General features: G+C 39.6%; 1 protein-coding gene across 1 annotated transcript in view; it reads right to left on the reverse strand.

Annotated features, from left to right (window-relative positions):
* Positions 1-22,313, reverse strand: part of LOC139208938 (receptor tyrosine-protein kinase erbB-4-like) — a 282,441-nt gene that overhangs the window by 84,306 nt on the left and 175,822 nt on the right. The window contains exons 4-10 of the mRNA XM_070838735.1: positions 12,908-13,039; positions 9,591-9,656; positions 5,046-5,164; positions 3,640-3,781; positions 2,157-2,270; positions 1,692-1,818; positions 613-686 (exon numbers count right to left, since the gene is read on the reverse strand). Coding sequence (XP_070694836.1) covers positions 613-686; positions 1,692-1,818; positions 2,157-2,270; positions 3,640-3,781; positions 5,046-5,164; positions 9,591-9,656; positions 12,908-13,039 — 774 coding nt within the window. The remainder of the gene's footprint in view (positions 1-612; positions 687-1,691; positions 1,819-2,156; positions 2,271-3,639; positions 3,782-5,045; positions 5,165-9,590; positions 9,657-12,907; positions 13,040-22,313) is intronic.

A 22,313-nucleotide genomic window follows, 5' to 3' on the forward strand; every position in this document is an offset into this window, starting at 1 on the left:
GGAACAGGGGAAATGGTTTCATGAAGCTTCTGCTTTTGTAAAACCCTTTTCATAAGTCAAAAACTTAAACAAGACTATTTCAACAATACTTCTGTCTCATTTCACGAGTGTCATATTGGAGATACATGGTTTTTTTTTTCTGGTGGCATTATTTAATATCTGGGCTGGAAAGATGACAGTCTACATGAAGCTTAGAAGTGGTGGTGGCATAGGGGACCTGGAGGATTAACGATGCGCACCACATGTTCTGGATCTTTTCCTCGTGGTGCGTGAAGGGAGAGCTGGGACTGTGGGACTCAAGGCTAGGGACTCCCCAAGGGAGAGGCAGCAGAGAGACGGAGGAGATTGAAAGACTCATCTGATATTCATCTTATGCTGCAATCTCTGTCCTTGGTGTGGACAGTCTCAAGGGGAGGGGGTGATGTAGACTTGAGCAAATACACACACATAAACACACACAGGCATCACATAAAGTATATGCACACTATGTATGGCATAAAAGTGCAGCAGAAGGGATCAAGGTAAGATACATTGTATTTGTGTTTTGGTTGTTTATTATTTTGATTATTTATTATGCATGTGCAGGGATACCTGCTGTTCAAGTGTTATTACCTGTGATCTCCCTAACGGTGCGAAATACATTGAGTTTTTCTGGGTCCAGAGCTTCAATGTTGTGATAAACATCCCTGTGAATGATAATGGGAGATCAGAACAACACAAACAAAAACAGATCATGGCTTAGGTATACTGCATACAGTACTGTGCAAAAGTTTTAGGCAGGTTGAATTGCTAATGAACATAAATTTTCATTTGTCCTTTGCATTTTATTAATTAATATAAACAGTTACATTTCTTCACACCTGCCTAAGACTTTTGCACAGTACTGTGGATAAGCAATGTGCTTATTAATTATTATATTTAATGAAATACGTGTTGCCCTCACCCAGACATAGAATATGATAATGTAGCTGAAAATCAGTAAAGCATGTGATCTTTGTGATTCATGCTCAAGTTTCTAAAATTCTTGAGATTGATTAATTGTATGCATGAAAACTATATATCCATCCATACATACAGGATATGTATTTTCTATTCTTTACAGTCACCCTATACACAATTACATGTCACACACAGCAAATTCCTTTTACATTCCTTAGTCATTAATGAGCTTATACATGCATTTATTGTATTTCTGCATATTCACTTCCCATTTGCCAGCACTGACATCGATAATATTATTAATGTTCATTCACATAATTAACACCAAGCTTACATTTCTTATTTAGTCTTTTACATCACTTCTCTTACCTAGAGCAATTTAAAGTAAAGTAATTCTGCTATATACACTCTGACTCTGTTTCAGCAAAACTGCTCAATTTCAGTCGCAGTTTGGTTAAGTTTAGGCATCAAAACGACTTGGTTAGCTTTAGGAAAAGATCATAGTTTTTTTTCCACATGCTATGTGCCTCATCAGCTGAAGGTGCCAAAGTGGCATGCAAATGTCAATATTAGTCGAGTTTAGCTTTTCAGATTGATTAACATGTTTCATTTTAATGTTGTCAATCCATGATTTCCTTAATTAAAAACAATAGACATCAATAGACAGGATGTGAAATGTCGAAACATCATAGCAGTTCCACTATTTCTCCATCTTTTATCATTCTGATAAGCTAAATGTTTTCAGTTCTCACCCTTTGATCCCAGTGATGAGGAAGACCAGGTTGCCATTGATTTTGGTGCAGTTGACAAACTTGTCGATGTTGCTGGAGTCCACTGTCTGAGCTGTCTGTAGGCTGGCTGTACCAATGCCATCACAAGCTAGAATGCACAGTGAGATAATAATATGCATTAATTTGATTGAATGTATGTAAAATCCATCTCGTTTCAAGCTAAACTGGAAATGGTGGCTGGAAGTAAGGTCCTTTTGTTTATTGTGATATATGTAGTACATCTCTCAGAATAATTGTGGTATAATTAATTAACATCTTAATACTACACATTGCCTCCTTTTGGCATGCCCAATATTAACAGGGATAGATTACCAATAATCATTTGCTGTAACAACTTTATAAATTACTAAATAAGTAAATGGGACCTTGATTATTATAGTTATTTATTAAAGTTACTATATTTTTAAACATTTGTTTGCTGTTTACCTTTTGGGCAGATGTCAGTACAAGGAATGCACATCTTAATGCGGTTCTCCTCCACCTCCATCTTGTTACTGGGGCATGCTCTCACACAAGAGCTATGGTCCACCACAAAATTATCTGAAAAAAAACAACCAATTCATTGTAAATGTCAAGTACAGATGTAAAGCACAGATGGCTGCTGTTCGTCACACAGGGACATACAAGTGGCACTTAGAGTAGGCAGTCACAGAAAAAAATGTTTGAAAATCACATTCATTCACTTTTTCTGACAGATGGTCTCCTGACTGCACACAAATTGCATTTAAAGGTAAAAACGACATTTTCTTTAAGCAACTTAAAGGCATAATCTGTATCTTGTTTTTCACACCTTTCATTACATTGGTTGAAATTCTCATAAAAACCCAACTCTAAATAATAAATTAAATAATTTGAAGAGAAAAAAAAGATAAAAATCTGGAGATACTTTCATAATCTAGCTACCTTTGCTAGTTTCTCCAACATTGCAGAAGAAAAAAAACACCAACTAAAAACACTAAATTGACTTTTACATGTCTGTCCAACTTACAGTTTGTGTGTTTACTGTTCCGTTATTTTTACTTTTTCATTGGACCCTGTTTCGTTTCAATCTCTCTACTCATTTAGACGACCGACCAACCTGCTCCAGAGGAGGAATAATGCCAAGACTAACAACAATGCAAAGCATTAAGTGCACATATGAGTCATGACGGTGATGCAGAACAGAACATCTGCTTCTTTATCACTTGTACTGGCTTTGCAAGTATCTGCTACTCCAATGTCAGGGCAAAGCCTGTTTCAAGGTAGACAGCTCATCTAGATGAATGAGTGTTGGGGTGATGAATTTAATGGATTTGCTCTACTCAGCTTTCCTGCTTGTTTGGCCAGTGATTTGGATGAATATATGGTCTCATTAGAGAAATATTATAGGATAAACTAACAGACTGACTATGCAAGATTTTACTTTCACTAGACCTCCTGACTTGTCATAGTCGAGACACCCATTATACAGCAATACACTGAAAAGCAAGTTGAAATGTTTTCTGTTCCTCTGGTAGAGATCCACGGAGTTAAAGAATCTATGCTAAGGCCAATTAAAGCTATTCTGGTTGAACTGCCTTACTAAAACACTTTTTATGGTTTTTCCCTTAATTTTTCACCAATCAGTAGATCTGTAGTCTTGTTACTCTTCATAGAAAAAAAGAGTTTCAAGTATTTGTTGATTGTTTATCCCGTTTCCCTCTCTGCCTATGAGTCTGAAGACCTTGGCATTTGGGCCCAATAAACACCTATCGACCCATGAATCCTAAATAACTACACATCAATTGAATACAGAGTGACAGGAAAGGGGAGGAAGAGCTGCAAAATATAAGAAAAATGGTTAGGAAATTGATTTAATCACTGTAAGTTCATCGCAAGTAGTGTAGGGATGCGGGTGTATGCTTGTGTGTGTCCAGGTGGTAAGACTGACGTGGACATTTCTTGACACAGAAGGCTCCATAGGTGTACTTCGCCCTGGGGTTGTGTTCCAGTTGGAAGGAGATGGGGTTGTAGACAAATGGCTGGGGGCACTGGGTCACACATGCGCCACTGTCATTGAAGTTGGTACAGGCCTGCAAGCACACACATGCAGAGCAAACACAGTGATGAAACAAGTATTTAGGTTCTTTACTTTACCCAAAGTCATTTCACCTAAATGGACATATTTCCTCGCGTGGTAACATAGGATGCATACAGGAAAGGAGGTTTGATGCACGTGTGGCTTTGCAAACCTACACAGCACATAATATCAGATTTGGTGCTTAAACATCATTAAAGGTATCTAAACCTTAATCTACACTCTAATCTCTTGAATTGAAATTTCCCTCCCCAGTCCATAGCAACACCATAGCAACGATAAAAAAAACTGTGAATCTTCATATAACTAAAGAACTAAAGATCATAAACATTCATTGAATGAATATTCTAAGATATAAAATATAATGCACATCTCTTTTTTTTGCTGTAACTGGCTTAAAATATTGCATTTTCCACTGAGAATAAAAGGTTTTTACAGCAGTGGCTTGCGCAGGCACACTGATCACTCATCTTGCTGGACATTTGTAAGATTATGCACTGTACATAATCGAAATGGCATCTTGATTTATTCATTTTCGATCTTTAGAAAAAGACGAAGTCTCAGTCCGAGCAAAAACATTGAGTATGACAAAGACAGACAGGCAGGGGGAGAGAGTTGAAATTAGTAATAACATTTTCTCTACAGTGTATGTTTAGTCCACAACTGTAAAGTAAACCCACTCAAGTGTGTATTTATTATTATTATTATTATTATTATTATTATTATTATTGGATTATTGCTTGGATAATAAAAGATGAAGGGAACAGCAAAAAAATTGAGCAAGAACTTCTCTGTCCAAAGTCAGGCAGAGGAGCTCCATAAGTGATGGGCTCTGAATTACAAGTGCTTAAACAAGTTTAACATGCAGAGGGATGAAAATAAAACTGATAAAGCACACGACAAAGAGCCAGTATGGAGGGGAAGATGCGGTCGTGGAGGGGGGCTGGTAAGATCTGTACTTAACAGTGACACTCATGTCAGGAAGAAACGCAAATTAAATGTCATTTAATGATATTTGCTATACAAGAGGGATTTTAGTACAAAAAATGAGTCTGGAGAGAATAAATCCTTTTTCAGAAGAACCCTGAAGTTAGAAGCCATGTGTGTCATGTCTGTTTTGTTAACAAAAAGGAAATGCAAAGTACAGTATGATCAGAAATCTGAAACTTTCTGGGTTTTGTCTGATATAATCATGTCCAAAACTGGTCTGAATCTGTATCTTAATAATGGTGTGTGTGTTCGTGCGTGTGTTCACTTACAAAGCAGTCTGTGTCCTTTGGTCCATAGCAGCCACCTGCACACTCACGATGGCAGCAGTCACTAACATAGGGACCAAAACAACGGCCGTCACACTGCTCGGCACACACTGTCTTGGTTACTGTGAAGTGAGAGATGTAGAAAAGAGAGAGAAAATACACCTTCAACTATGGTATGGATATCTTAAGATCAAAATGTTGCCATTGACAAATTCACGTGGCTTGAGGGAACTTAAAATTGGTGAACAATATTAATGCTTCCACTAATACTGGATACACTCAGTCACAAGTCTAACATCTGCACTGCCTGGTAAAATGTATTGACCATGCGTATGTTGGCATGTGCATATTCATCTGTATGAGGCAGGTTCAGATCAAGCCAAAGTATCTCTGCCACCTACTAGTTATCTTTAATAACATTTTCATTTCCCCGCATGCTTCTGAGGGTCTCTAGCGGTGTTTGACGGAGACATAGCGATTCCTATCTCATTCAACATACTGCCGTCCCTTGATGGTGAGCGTCTGTCCACCCTTTTTCAGCATGCCTGTCATAGTCATATGGGCTACCGTATGCCTGCGTGCCTCACTTTTTGACAGACATATGTAAATGTACACAGGACTCTGACATTTCACAGATAAAGACAGCTGGTAAAAGACACAGCCTAAGTGCCGGCAGCGGGGTTTATATGGTAGAGCACGAAAACCTTACCAAATTAAGAGCTATTGGAGATGGTTAAGGCACCAAATTAACACAGGGTAAAGCTTCAATGCAGTTGGTGCTCAGGGTGCGTAAAAGTATGCATTTCAAAGGACTTGGAATTGAAATGCTTTATTCATTTCAAGAAATGCTTTCCCAGTGATGGTAAAAGTAAATGAATCACAGATAGACAGATAGAAGTTGAAACAGTTACTCTGTTTTGGGAAAAGTGAGAATGCCAGTGTATCACATTGCAACTCAATGCTTGTATGCGAATGTGCGTGTATTATATTTGTGTTTGTGTGTGAGAGCACATAGTGTTTTGATGTGTGTGCTGTGTTTCCCTTTGGGCATTGTGGTGACGAGATACTATCATAGTGATGAACACTTTACCCTATGCCTAACGTACCATCGGTGGCATTCCATTAATGGTGTCTGGGTAAAATGAAACGGCCTACTTTATTCAAAAGACACTTTGTCAAACAAATGACCTTGCCAAGAGAGTGACACAACGCTGTTGATCAATCTGCCTCTAAACTTGCACTTTAAGAATGAAAAAAAAGCAGGCTGGTAACGACAAATACAAAAGGAATCTATCTCATAAAATATGCCTGGAAGCTTCCATTTGAACGGGCTGTGGACAGCTGCATCAGTCACAGGAACCACTGCCTCTCAGTTCCCATTTACATGAGCTAAAATGTGCTTTTTTCACATCTGGTTTCCAAAAGAACTTCATAAATAAAGATGGGATTTTTTTTTTTTGCAGTGAAAACACTATGTATTCCGCTGTGAAATTTGTGTTAAAGTTTATGTAAATTTCACTGAGATGTAGAGGGCGCAAAGTGACCACTGCAGCAGTGACCACTAATTCTTAAAGTCACAGGCCCCCTATCTGTATATTGTCAATCATCCAACCAAAGTCCTTTCTTTTTCTTTGCTTTTAATCCCTTTTTCTCCCCCCCCCTTACAGGAACATAATGAATGAACTGATGGACAGTGGAGAAGTAGATTATTCTTTCATCATTGCCATAATTGGAATCCATTGCAATCTACGAAGTCAAGCTGATCAGCCACTGTTCTTTGTGAATGACCAAAATACAGATATTGAAATCTACCATACAAGTATTCTGTTCATCTGATACTAATGAGACAGCAAGACTTCTCCTTGCTGTCCAGATCATATAAGAGTTGCAGATTGATTTGCCATGTTAATCTCACTGTGTGTATTTTTTCTGTTCATACGGACATATTGTGAACATGGTGACTATGACCCAGTTTAAAGGCAACATGTTTATCTGAAAGCTTAAGCAATGATCCTGATCAGTGAAGACTCTAATCACATTGACGTAGACACTTTAGACTCGCTCTTCTATCTAACGGGAAACTTCTTAACACACGTCCTTTTTACAGTTTTAAACAATGTTATATATCTGTGATTCTCAGTGCAGAGAGTTGTCATGAGTTCTTCAGTGTCTTCACTTTCCACCTAAGACACTGACACCAAAAGCTGCTGTTTATTGTTGATTTTGAGACGGTGGGATAATTATTCATGAGAAGTAATTTTTCATTTGATATTTTTACATTTATTCCATGTATTTTAGGACGATAAAATTAAATATGATAAAAAAGGCAGAATAAGGTTGAATCATGACATCCATATATGGATGAAGATGTAGAGATAGCTATAACGGCTAAAAGGAAGCAGACAGACAGGGCCAGGGCTTATCAGGGGCTGGTCTGTGACGTGTTGTTAACAGGTCCTGGTCAAACAGTTCATTCCTCATTATCTTAATGAGATCGCTACCGCAGAACAAATACGATGAGACATGCCAGGGTTGGAAGGCATAGATGAAGTGGTCTGCGTGCTGTGATGGAAAGAAAGAGGAAATTGATGGCGTGGGTAGTGCAATCCAACTTGGAGAGGAGGCAGAGAAACAAAGAGATATTTGATGGAGAAAGTAAAAAAATGTGTGAGTGCTTTTTTGTCTGCATTTATATGTGTGTGCGGTTGTATTAAAGATCAAGCTTCCCTGCCGGCGTGTGTTTGCAGTGGTGTGTTAGGCACAGATGGAGGGATGATGGAAAATAGGTGGATGGACATCTGTACAGACAAAGCGCTAGTATGTGTGACAGCAGATTCATTATGAACATTGCTTTTAGCAGGTTGTGCTGTTGGTCCGTTTACTAATCAAAGGCTCCAAAATGGAGAAACTTTAAAGTGGTGGTGTGTCATGGATCATTCACTGCTCTGTGTAATACATGTCTAAGCGTGAGTGACAGTTTTCCTCTCTGCCACTTCGGCATTATCTGTTACACCATGTTGAGTGATACTAAGATAGAAAGGAGTTAGAAACTAACAAATGTGGAAGGATAGCAGTATTAGAGATAGTCCATTAAATACATTAACCGAAGCGTAGTCATTTAGTTTATATTACTCAGCAGTATATTGGATATTCAATATACATGTAGGCCCCCCTGAAAAAGATTAATACTTAGATCCAATTCTTTCTCTTGTAGCAATATCAAGTCAGACCTTTAATTTGCTCAAAAGCAAGAGCACAAGTAATGTGATGTCACTAGAGCTGCAAAACCTCCTTGGGAAAAGGTGTGGGTAGATGGACGGGTAAACAAAGCATGTACCTTTTGATGGTAGAGATCCTACAGACGATTATTTACAAGAGATAGCTTTAACCCAGGAAACACAAGACTTTTATTTAGGAAAGTACCAGCAATGTTGCAATCCGACAAAGGGTGCTAATGCAGCAGATGACCAGTAAATGTTAATACAAGGATTAGGGTAACATTCAAGTCACGAACACTACAAGGAACTGACCATTTATAGTGAAATAGTTACAAAGGGAGACGGTGCTCAATAAATCCAAGCAGCAACTAGAAAAAAGTTAAATCAAGAGCTACCACTTAAGAAGGAGGTTGGGGTGGTGGAGGGAGCTTTGGTAGCAAATAGCATTGGTATGATCAGAAGTAACAGAGACAAGTCTGAGCTTATGATGTCTGCGCTGTCAACCCACATGAGTATGACTGCTTGACACCTGCCACACAGCTGCGAATGAGCCAATCACAGCAAAGCCTATTGCAAACAGCTGATGCAAATCAACCAATACAAGCGCAACTTCAGTGCTCTGCCTGAACTAATGTTTTATTTAATTTTGTGTACAAATGTTGCAGAATCAGCGGGATATCCTCATTTTATGCTTTCAAAGTGGAGTCCTGTGGATTAAAAATTGTGCTGGGTTATAAAATCCCATATGAATCCCTCTTCATTTAGATATTGCAGTTACAGAAACCCTATAATTAATGAGGCCCAAATAATCAGATGATCAAGCTCCTATTAATAGATGAACAGAACTTAATATTGGCTTTTTTCCCCTTGTGCCTGTGCATGATTTTAGTTGACCTTGACTTTTTCTGTTTAATTGGGGAATAGATAAAATCATTTGAAGGGAAAACCATGGCTGTCATTTGATCTCATCTCTGTGTTGCATACTGCAGCTTCAGTTATGATGACAGATATGACATTTCTGGATGGGATTTGTCAGAACAGATCAGAATAAAACTAAATACAATATGCTTTTAGTGGCAGTTAAAAATCAACATTTGTCTTTAAGTGATCATAGTCCTACCCATTAATCATAAAGGGCATATGAATGACTGCCTTTCTGAGGCAAGGCAACTAAATAAGGTTTGGCAAATTGGATAATGCTAGTGGCTACATTCACAAGCATACTGAATGCCATTTCTGACCTACAGCATTTATAAAACTGTAGTTGTTGAGAGGAAGCCACTAAAAGCTCATGTGGTATGCTTTCAGCTAATAATAATAACGTACTTACAGCTTTGACACTGGCTGTTTGTGGGTCCCCAGCAACGACCATTACAGGAACGATGACACTTCTGACCTGCGCAAAAGTTCAAGGAAAGGGGTGAGTGGCATTTCTAATAGTCACTTGATAACAGTAAACGATCACTATCAGTTTTTTTAAATCCATATTAGCTGAAGCTTAAAATGAGCTGGAAATGGTTAGCTGAGTCTGTCTGCCGTCAAGCACTCAGCTGAAGCCCAAATTGATTCAAACAGTGAGTGAGGCTGTGGCAGTTCCTTTGGCTCACATACATGTGTGTGTGTGTGTGTGTGCGTGTGTGGCATTTTCTCTGCATAAAGGCATTGTTCTTGACATGCAATTATAATGAAGCTTTGTATTTCAAGAACAACGCCTTTGTTAGTGCTTGATATTCATTGTAATTACAATCTGACATAATAAACACAACCCGCAAGAAAAGTAGGTAATTCACAGGACTGGTGTATAGTTCATTATATAATCATACTGATGACATATTTATTAACTGATTACATTTAAATAATTCTTTCTACCCTTACAATTACAAATTATAAGGATTGTACTTTTTCAACATTCACTTCAACTAAACTGTAACCATGTATTTTCCAGATATTTTTATCGTCGTGTAAGAAAGTTGGTGGAACTTGCAGTGTTTTAGCAACGACACATCATCTCCCCTGACTGGTACATGCTGCTCCCGTCATAAAAACTTCAATAACCTTGGCACAGGTTGTTTTGTGAAACGAAGACAATTCTTTATGTCACTCCACTCTCAATCAGTCCAGCATGTCACCAGCACACATAAGGTTGAGATAAAAGCAGTAAAGCAGCAGAGAGCAGAATCATACCCTGAGAGCTTTAGCCAGTGGCTTTCTGTTTTTTTTTTGGAGGACTTAATTGACTGTCTGGTAATTGACTGCGGGGGAAGTGAGCCTGGATAAGTGCAGAAGTGCTGTCCTATGTGCATCAGCCTCTCTAGATGAGAGCTATTAGCATTGAGATTGACTCTATTCCCCAACACGAGCCTCTCCATCCTCTGCCCTGCTCCTCTTCCTTGTCGGTGCCCCTCTCCACCACACATTTTATCTCTATCATCCTCAATTCTCGCTGATTCATCAGTCCTGTGTGGTTCTCTAATGTCCATCCACCTCTCTCTTTGTCTCTTTTCCAGCCTGTTCCCCTCAAACTGGCACTTTGAGACACGAGAAAGAGGTCGAGCGCCTTGGCTGTATGAAAAACAGCATACAAACAAGATAATAATACAAATGCCAGCCAGCCAGCCAAAAGTGGTTGTGTGACAGTGCCAAGTTTGCAGAGCCTCCGCTGCACTTAGTTATATCTCAGTTCTCCTCTGAGCCTGGTGCCCTGTGAAGTCAAGCCAAAGAGTTTTCATTTAGTGTCCAAGGTCTTCACTATCTCAACTTATAAATTCTCAGTGACCTAGAATAAACCTGTCCCACCCCTCTTCCTGCACCATAATCTTTTATGGTTTCCTTAAAACACCTCCCGAAGGTTAAAATGTCATGAATGCTGCATACCAGGGCTGATGATGGGCTAAAGACAGAGTTTTTTAACTGAATCAACAGACCTGGGATTAAAAAATGACTGACCAATAAACCACGGCATAAATAACTCACAAGTAATAACAACGTCAAACTTATGTCTTCCCAAACAATAACATGGTGATTATGTTCTTAATTGTGGATTACAGGTTTGGAGATCCTTGATCTTTTGGCAGAGTAGAGAACTTGCACTGGAGTAAGGGTTGATCCAGGGCTAAAAGGGCTGCAGAAAGGATGGTGATCGAGCAGAATATCAATGCTTGGAGCTCTTAATCTGCATTTGAAGCCTTCAGTGAGGGCTGTGGGAGGAAATCCAAAGACATATGCAAAGACCAACTTTTGTTTTTGTTCTATAACTATAATGTATTCTATTATGTAATTTTGTATCCATAGACAAACGAGACAAGACAGCTTAAAGACAGACAGGAAAAAAATAACAGCAGATTTAAATGTCAAACAGCTTGAGCACTAAATTAATAACAAGTGAAGAGTGTATTAAGAGGTCAGTGAATGAACAGAAAATGGTCAGAGGAGGTGACTTAATGCATCTTAACTTCATTGACAGGCAACATCATCCACCACCCCCTACCCTGTGACAGATTAAGTATGTTTATTTTACCCTAAGAAATCCCTTTATAAGTCTAAGCATTTATTAACATGTCTTCCAGCCGGCTACAGTGGGGCGTTAATATGACGTGAGCCAGCAGTCATTGTGGATTGTTATGTTAAGTAGAGTGACAGAATGGGGTCAAGGGGTAATTCTGTGATGATAATGTTTTGCTGCTCATAAGTCACACATCGTGAATGGAGAGGGTTAAAATGCGGGGTCTCCTTTGGACCATTTTCCTTGTCTAAACTTACCAAGCCAGAGCTGCTTTATGGAAGGCTTCCAAATGTGAGCAAAGTACACTGCCACATTTATCTACGTTTAACATGAAGAAATTAAGTTCCATGTAGGTGAAAATAAGAAAATGTTATCAGCTTGAACTGGCATAAAGCTGGCGGAATTTCAAAGTGTTTGGAAGATATCAACATCTCCTGGAAAGCTGTGCATCAGTTAACCAGCTAAATGTAACAATAAAACAAATACAAAATTTAGCAACACTACTTTTGTGGTTTATTAAGTGCATTAGTAATATAGGAAATGTGGGCAAGTTTCAAGCTTTTGCAAACAAAAAGATCCACTTGGTACAACTAATGTGAAAAACGGTCACAGGATTAATACCAAGATCGGCAATTACCACTGCTGAAGCGCTTTTGAGCAAGACAATGTAAAGCAAACTGGACTGACAAAGAAATGTTTACAGGTCGTAGGAAGAACTACTGCATATGTGAAAAAAGGTTTTTTGGGCCCCAGAACTGCTCAGTCTGATAAGTTGCCTTAAGTGATGTTGCATCCTTGACAGATTTTGACAAGGAAGACAAAGGCATGGAACAAAAAAGATGATATTTCTGGTTCTGCTATATCAATTATATTGATTCCAATGGTTTTTAAAACCATTGGAATCATCTATGGCGAGTCTGACAATGTTACAGAAGTGCAATGCTATTGAGTATTGAAGCAGCACTTCATCTGTTGCTCAGTTTCCAGCAGATTAGAATGTTACATTGTGAAGCTTCCACGTGTGATTCAGTACAAATGTTTGAGTGTGGAGCAATGGTGCTCTCAGTAGAACATTCCTGCAAATAAAGATTACAGTCAAATCAAATCTTCTTGTCTTTGACACTTGTGCTTGTTGGATTACTTACATGTGACACTGCTGTTGGTGGGCACCACCACAGGATGGACTCGTGGATTTTTGACAATGTCCTGCCAATGGATTGTGTCTGCATGACATAGGAACTTGTTCTGGTCAACATATACACCTCCACTCAGGATCTCTGTGGAGAAGAGAGAGAGCACACAGTCAACACAACACAGCTGCACACAGGGCTTTCCCGATACAAAACGGTTTCTGCCTGGAGGATGCAACTAATTCAGCAACCCCGCTGCCAGGCTGCTGATTTGTTCCTTAAATCGCCAGTTTTTTTCACTCATCATTTCATAATTAATCACTGCATGCACAGACACTTCATTTTCAAGTCAAAATTAGTAACATACTTAAGGGCTAAATTGGATCGGCACGTTATCAATTTCTTTCCATCTCAGGGCAAGCACAGAATTGGGGTTTGATCTTGAGGACACACACATCTAATGAATGTTGTTGTGCGTTGTGAGACAGCCAGGACAAAGCTGTGCCATATTGCTGTTATTACTACCTCTGGTCTTTTCCCATTTTGTTTTTCTCAGTTTTTTCTTCCCATGCTGAGAGCAGACAGAATCAATTATGCCTCACTAACATCAAAAAAACAAAATGCATCTGGGATTTAAGTCCCAGTAAGGGACAGCAGCCCTAACAAGTTTGTAAATTTATATATTAAGGTAGAGGGGGGAAAAGCAATGCACTGTATCTCACCATCATAATATACACTGCCATGTCGAACCAATGATTGTCCGAGGATTGATTTCTTTCGCCACACACACACACACCCGTGCACACATACACACTCGCACTGTCTGCTAAATGATTGGATACGGAGGGTGGTTCCGATTATTGTTGTGCAGGAGTTTAGTGAATGCCTAATCCTGACTTTTATGTGAGAGAGAAAGAGTGGGAAAGAGAAAAGAAGAGAGACAAATAAAGATGGAAGAAAGCCACAGAGAGACGGATGGCAGAAAAGAAAGACGGAGTGAAGCCCAGTAGCAGATTTGCATTATTTACAGAGCTCGTGTGTTCTCTATCTCCCTACAAACAGATTACTGACACAGGGCTGAAACCGATGAGACACATAATCACACACGAGGCACCCCGCCAGCGCCGCACAGAAACAGCCAAATACAATATCGTCCCACAAAGGCCTGATTAAATGATACTCCTTGGATAATAGGTGGCGGTGGTATTACCTACATGAGCCCCCATCCCCCAGTTTCAGCTTTGCCCCTCTATCTTTCTGCATGTGGGGTGGGAGTTAGGGAAAGAAATTAATCCTGCCTCTCACCACAGGAGGGATATCGCTCGGCTAGGAGCAGGCCGTGTCTCAAATTCAAATTGTTTACACAATGGGATGCTGCTGGCAAAGTGGGGCAATGGACAAACCAACAGACAAAGCAAAGCAGTTATTATGACAAAAACACCAGCAGGACATCTCAACCCTGGCTAAGCAAGATACAAATACATCCTCAGGGCATTCACCTTCATACTGGCTGTTTGGATTGGAAAAAAAATATCATATCTAGGAATAAACATACCCAAGACATGACATGGAAATTGTTGTGCTAATTGTGTTGTGTGTTAATAATCTAAGAGTCATTGCTGTGAAACATCATTGTAATTGTGGATGGGCTTATTGATATTTAAGTGAAACAGTTGTGTGACCTGTTTGTGTTACAGTATAAGTGCAATGTAACCTGTCTGTTTAGTCAGTCTCTCTCTATGCATATGTGGTGACTCTTGCTCGCAAGCAATAAAGAATTCTTAGGAATAGAGATCAAGACAGATATTTTGTGTTTCATTGCCATCTTACCGACACTAGACAGCACCAGGTTCTCTGATTGCCACAACAGATATATTTAGCCACATTTCACACAGGTACAAGTTTGAATTTCTTTATAAATTAATGTAATTTTTGAATAAATAGATGAATGCCTGGGACTGCATAAAGACACACTTAACAATGTTGGGGTTTAACAAGTGGTAAGTTCAATTTGGCTAACAAAAATAATTAATAATTATCAAAGATAATTAATAATTATTAAAATTAATGGAACTTTGAATAAAGTCCACCTCAATTGGGGCACCACCTCGGAAAACGAGGAAAAGATATCCGTTTTAATTGATTTAGTCTCATAAAAATACTAAACTATCAATTTGGAATTATGTTTTATAATTAATTTAATAATTACTACCAAAATTACCACATTGATAGCTAGCTGAAGGATCAGAGGTTGGCAGTATTCACCCTTGTACAACATTAAAGGAGACAGCAGGTATTAAAACATTTATTAAACAGAACAAAATCAATCTAACTATGTGTCTATGACTAGCATATCTTACTATACTATCTTGAGGTGAGCGGTTTTCTCAGCTCGTTGCTGGAGAAAAGGGTCTCTGTGTCCTTTGCTGTGTGGTTACAGGCTGGAGGATCCGGTCGCTCCTTTGTTCCTGGCTAGTTAGCAGCTTGATGCTAACTTGCTGGTGTGCTCCTGTTGCTCTGGTTATCAGCTGGCAGACTCTGGGTCGTACCTGCTGGCGGTGATCTGCTTAGTTCAGGCAGGACCTTGTGTCGCTACCATGAAGGAGGTGGCTGCTCTTGTACAGGCGACACTGAGGCAGAGCTTAGCTCAGTTGAGAGCTGGTCTCTCCTCTTCAGGAGAGACGAGGGGAAAGAGGTCTTTCCTCCTTGGGAGAGATGTGGAAAGAGCTGGTCTCTCCTCTTCAGGAGAGATGTGGGAAAAAAGAGGGAGTTCAGTGGGGGTGACTTGGTTTTGTTGGCCTGAGGTCGTAAAATCACATGTCCCACTCTGGCCAATGGTGGCTGTGGAGCTGGGTCCAGGGGTGATTTCACACCTATCTGTGAAACTTGGGGACACTGGGGAATGGAGTCCATAGTTAAACATGTGGTCTTCACCATGTGGTGAGGCAAAAAGAGGCAGTTTTGAAATGATTGGAACACAATCATTTAATTCTTATTATACACTGTTGCCCATAAAGTTGGAATAAAATGTTTTTTACCTCTTCTCATGAAATGATTGTGACAATGTGATTTATTCTTGATAAATAAAGTGTATATCTTCTCAACTTTATTGATCAAACTCTTCCAAACATATCACAGTGAAACTTAAACAACAATTAGCCTTTGTAAACTATATATATATATACACCCACTGTATTGCAGCATTGAATATTCCTAAGTGACTAAGGACAGAAATGTGTCCTCGCAGCTGCAAACTTGAGCCATACACATCAGCAGACCACGCTGCTACAACCACAGTTTTTTATCGAATCTAACCAGGAAATGAAAACTAAAGAGTTGAGCTTAATAAGTAACTTAGCCAAAAAGAGCTGCCAGTATTCTTATGTGTGGTACACAAGTGAGACAAGGTGTTTCCACAATTCCAAGCCGGACGTGAGCAGCATTCACACTCTCAAACACTTTGTATACACAGACTAAAACAAAATAAAACACGCTCTGCTCAACACTGTCACAACAACTCACCCTGAACACCTTGCAGGAGGCTTCACCATCTTCTACTGCTTCTCACACACTGCATTTGGATATATGCTACACACACAACACTCTAATTTGCAATGTGATATGACAAAGTTCAAGATGGAGGATAACAGTTTAATTGGCTCCATGTTGGCGCTTTGCCCAGAACAGTTACAATATTTCCCACAGTCTCTGTCACCATGATATGGATAATTACCAAACAGATATTGCATAATACCTACAATACGATGCAAAGCTTGTGCAGACTTTCCCTTTATTACAAGTAAATGCTTGTCTTGCACATTTGGCGCATGTGCGGTTGGTGGCCAGGGGGAGATTGATAGTTAACTCCTGTTGTTGATTGTTTACTGGGCAGAGAAAATGTTCAAGTAGCTACAGCTTGTGTTTCCAAACTACCCTCTTCCCTCCCACTTCGTCCTGAGAGCAACTCCAAGTGTCTCTGAATGAGTGTATGGCTTCAAAAGGCACACCAATCTTCAGTTTGAGGCTGCATGGTCACTGGAGGAAAACAATATGAAATTCAGGCAGGCAGAACAAATGTATGCAGGCAATTATTTTGATGGTAAGTGCTTGTTGTGATTTTTTTTCTTTATTGCAGTGTGGGAATAAGTTTGATTAAGACTGGGAGGCAAATAGCAAACCAATGATCAGAAAAAAAGCATATTAATGAGTTTGTGAGAGAGAATTAATAAGCATTAGGCAAATTGTTTAATGAAGAAATATGTAGGACAACAGAAGCACTATAATGAATGGTTGACTTGCTCCAGTGTTGGAGGACTGTGTTATCGAATATCCCCAAAAGTGTTCTTTTGTATACTGACGCAGATCCATGTGCTGAGCTGCTACCATCAATACGTACCAGAAAACAGATTCACTCCATATTTCAACTTTAGCCTCTCTTTTTATTATCTACCAGAGACAAATATATATATACACATAAGAGTGTAGAAAAACATGCTGGTTTGATAAGTAAGAGCAAACACAGTCAGCTGGACAGTAGTTAGGAAGATAGAGAGGCAGCAAGAGATTCAGTAAGACACTCAAACAGTCAGGCAATTACAGCAGATAGACAGGTATTCAATCCGAAAGACAGAGGAGTTTCTCCCCTCCTCTAGCAGTGGGACTGAGGATTTTACTATAGGTCTCCACTGTACTGTCTTATTGACTCCAAGAGCTTTAACTCAGGTTTCAGCTCAGTGCTCCTATCAGCTCAGTGGAACAGAGGGGAGAAACACTGCGAGAAGATGAGGATGCATTCTGGGTCAAAGAGGCTAAATGCTGGGACGCTGATCCTGTTGTACACACCAGCTGCAGTGTAAGGCTAAGGTTGTTGCTAGGCTGCACTGTAAACACAGACTGGCAGAAATGCCAAAATAAGACATGAATGTGCACATACAGTCTACACGAGGACAGAGGCATGATCAAACAAAAAAAAAGAAAAGAAATAAATGTACAAAAAAAAAAAAAAACACACACACACACACACGGTTCAGGGCTGGAAGTAAAGAGGCCCCCATTACTATATGTGCCTTGAGTACCTTGAGTACTTTGCTTTATCTTGCAACCAGAAGGTCACTAATAGAAATCCCTACAAGCGCTGAAATGTGGGTGGGGAATGTCAGCATGACTCTCCCGTCCTTCAGCAGCTTCTATTATGAACTGTTTGAGAAAGACACTTTATCCGTGACTGATTCAGAAGCAAGCAAGAGAAAACCATGTACTAGGAAGGTGTCTCGTAAACATAAGATTAATCAGACAAGTAGGAAGCCTGGTGTTGCTATAAAACAGCATGCAACCACTGTATGTTAACTGTACTGGTAATGTGCAGTTTGTCTAAATTCCAAATACGCTTCATTCATCATAAGAGCTATGTTGCAGGTCAGTAATGGCACTCTTCCCAAATAAAGAGCCAGCATTAGAAGACGAAAAGAGGCAAATCAGTGTCTAGCTCTGAGAGAGAGGCTAAAAAGGCAACGCTGACAGAGAGTGCATTAAGGAACTAAAAAAAAATGGAACGGGACCACTTCCTGTACAACACAAGAGGAACACATGAAAGAATGATTGAGTGGATGATTGGGCAAATTCAAGAATGCACATGCTGTTTGGATAGATGATGAATAAATGACTTGGAGTGATGGATGTTAGATGGTGGGAGAATGAATGACATCTATTTTAATTTTGTCGTCATCCATCAGAGTGTCTGTTGATCTGTCGTGATAGATGATGGCGACTAAAAAATAATGAGAAAGAAAGAGGAAAGGGGAAGAAACTGTGAAAGGCTGTTGAAAATATGGTTGCAAAGGTTGAAAAGATGAAGGATAAATTAGTGAATGAAACAGATCCACTCCAGAGGCCACAGCCTCTCCATGCACCAGAAGCCCTCCACCTGAAAAAAGAAACACACACACTCCCACCAACTCTAACCAATAACAAGATTGATGAACAACCAACGATAAGCTTTAAGAGAAGACATTTCTTGAGTTTCCTGACGCTGCTCGTGTTGCCACACAGCGCTGCGTCAATCACTGTGCTCTGAGTGCACGGTTGCCGACAGGAGATGTCAGGACAGCAAATCTCTGCCTTTGCTCTACAAATAGGTGATCTCCCCTTCCATCCATCATCTGCTGCTGCTGCTGCACAGTTTCATCCTTGCCCTCCTGTCCCCACTGTTCCCAAGGAAATGCTTGTGCGTGTATTTCTGTACTTGCATGTAGGTTTAAGACAGGGAAAAATGAAATGTGTTCGCATGAGTGCATGAATTTACCTTGTACATTTATGTGTGCATAGAAATGGAAAAAGGATAAGAGAAAGAACATCTGTATGTCTGTGCATAGAGCATAGCACCAATAAAAGTGGTTTTTTTTGGTGCTACTGTGTGTGTGTGTGTGTATCGATCCATCCAGGTGCAAAAGAGAGTAAAGACAGTGTGTGTGCATTTTGCTTCCATATATGGCAAAAAGTTGCTAACTAGCTACTAACTTATGCAAAATCCACTTCTTAGAGTCTTTTCAACACAAATATGCTTTGACACCCTTAAACCGTGAGAAAAGGCCATTCTCTTTCTTCCTCTCCTGTTCCATCTTTCACTAAATGTGTAAAAAAAAAGCTCAGTTTACATTTGGCTCCCCTTATGGTGTCATAAGAGGATGTGTTGGACAGGTGACGTCCTTCAGCCCTTCAGTAGGCCGACTGTCCTCGGGCACTGCAAACTTCCTGAATCCACGACAGTTTATTCCTTGCTTACTCCAGCCTTTGGTCACACGGAGATGTGAGAACAAAAGGACAAAGCAGTAGAGTGTTCTGTTTTTCTAAGACGTTGAGGCACAGGCTGAAAACAGTTGCAGCAGCCTTGTCTGTAGTAATAAAGTAAGTAATGTGTTTTTTGAACATTGAACCATGTAAAACTGCTCTGGTAGGACCTCCAAATACCAGTATGAACTTCAAAATGTGCAGAATACAGAACCTTTAACATTTTTCTCTGCTTGTGGACATGTTTGGCCCTGACACGCATATATACACAAGCAACTAATGACACAACATTGATGTTCTTTTAGTGATTGAAAAGCTTTATTTAATTAGTGCCTAGTCACAAAATATCTCACAGCTCAACCAGGATGAAAGTGAAATGTCACTAACAGTTTGTAAGGCTGAAAGACAGAGACTGTGTCTCTCTTCTCTAGGACATACCCTTATCCAACAGGCAAGAGAAATTGGTGTCATATTAGACACACTTCAAGGCTCAGGTGGGCTGTGTCACTAACTCTTTTTCTCTCTGACAACAGTAATGCTCTCTTATAAGGTGTGTTTCTTTCCATATATGGGAATATAATGAGTCCAATTTAGTGTCATATTAACCAATAGATTCCTTAATAGTTCTATAGTGTAAAATGTATTTCGGCGTGCGTCACAAACATCATATCTCCCAAAAGGTCAGCGGATGGAGTACCTCCCACAGGAACAACATGCAATTTTAACACTGTTAACGCAGCCCCCAAGCGAAATGGTGGTACCCATTCAAATGTAATTGCACTTTTATGTGTTTAACTATTGACCTGAAAAGAACAACTGCATTAATTCAACTACATAAAAGCGCTTCACGAGAGGTTCACCAGAGAGATGGCAGTGCTGGGATTTGACTGTCTCTGAACACACTGCGGTCAAGAGCAGCAGCGTGGGCAGTGTGTTCAGAGTGTGTGCGTGCGTGTGTGTGTGTGTGTGTCTCACATTGGTGGGTTGGTTGAAGAAAGAGAGGACAAGGCAAAGGTTTATGGAGAGAGAAGCAACAGCCAAAACAACTGAATGGTACCATGCTGGGAGATTGAAATAAAATGGAAGAGAAGAAAAAGGGGAATATTAAAGATTGAACAAAGAGGAACACACAGACACAGTTACATTTCTCAGTACATATGTTCAGTATGTACAGTATGTGTCTGCCCATACATATGCAGCGAGGCCTGTATGTGGAAGGACCTCAAACATTAAATACACATTTAATTTTAACATGGTAACTGACATTCACGGCTGAGTGGTCGTGGCAGCGTGCAGCATCATGTGTGAAGCATCACGTGTACGCGTTTTTTGGGGTGATCAATTTACTGACTTACTTATCGACTTACATCTTAATGAAAATAAAATAAAATTGAAAGAAAAACAGTGGACAATGAATTTGAAACTGTTAGCCTAACCAAGGCCTGTTCTTTCATTCAAATTCCAAAATATTTTTCCATACCCATTGAATGTTTGGGTGGAAAATAAGTTGCGAAACATCAAATAAAGGCACTTAAAAATATAGCCGCAAGCAGTGAATCTGGGGTTCAGGCCAACATAGATGATTAGAAGATTATAGGTTTTGACTTGGATCTGGTCAAATGTGGTTTAGGTGTGAAAAAAAGCTGTCAAATCTCCCTTTTTTGCATTATCACAAATATAATAAAGGTTTAATTTTACTTATTTCTTTAGAACTGCACTTTAAAGAATCTTTAGCCTCTCTAGAACGCCAAGTTCCAAAATAAAAACCCAAGAAAAATACTATTCTGTAAGCACATTTCGAAAAGACTCATTATGCCCCCTATTGGCCAATTTTATGATAATTTCACAAACTTAGTTCAACATAAATATCTACTACGTTTTGTGAGGTTGAACAAACTCATTGCTTTATGGCCAAATTTGCACAAGGCCCATGCACATGCACATGCACATGCCTGGAACTCATGGCACCCTCTATATGAGCGATTTTCATTTAAGACACATTGTTCAACATTATTATGAGACACACTGTGCAAGTTATGTAATGGCGTTTCTGATTTATAGTCTGATTTGTGTTATGCCATGCACAATTTTAGCCAAAGGGGAAAACACAGCATTCCGTGCCATGCCAAAGAGTTGCTGTGTGGCTTTCTGCACATCAAATAAACTCAAAAATCCAGAGTTAAAGTTTTATATATTACCAAATCATTACACAGAACCAAGTAGGAGAACCAAGTGGCTGCAAAATGAAAAGAATAAGTACTGTATGTGGTACATACACAATCAAATGCAATGCAAGCCCCTTGACACTAATGTTAATATTTACAATATAGGCATTAATCTGTCCCTACATTTTGGATTATGACATCTACCAGACACTGACAAACACATGTTCAAATTCACCAGCCATTTAGTAGGATCCTTACTTTGTGTCTGAAATCTACCTGCCGCTTAAATATTTTAGCAGGATTCGACTAATTTCCCACCCTCAGCCCAGCAATGAATCTCCATCCAATGGCGGGATTTGAGAAGTGTGGTGTACAGAAGACCACTTGAATAGTGTCACTCAGGAGCCCCTGCCAGGGTCGGGTCTTCACAGATTGTTTGGGAATACAGCCCAAAGTGGGTGGCTAAATAC

Source organism: Pempheris klunzingeri, chromosome 10 (assembly GCF_042242105.1).
Source record: "Pempheris klunzingeri isolate RE-2024b chromosome 10, fPemKlu1.hap1, whole genome shotgun sequence".
Classification (NCBI taxonomy): Eukaryota; Metazoa; Chordata; class Actinopteri; order Acropomatiformes; family Pempheridae; genus Pempheris; species Pempheris klunzingeri.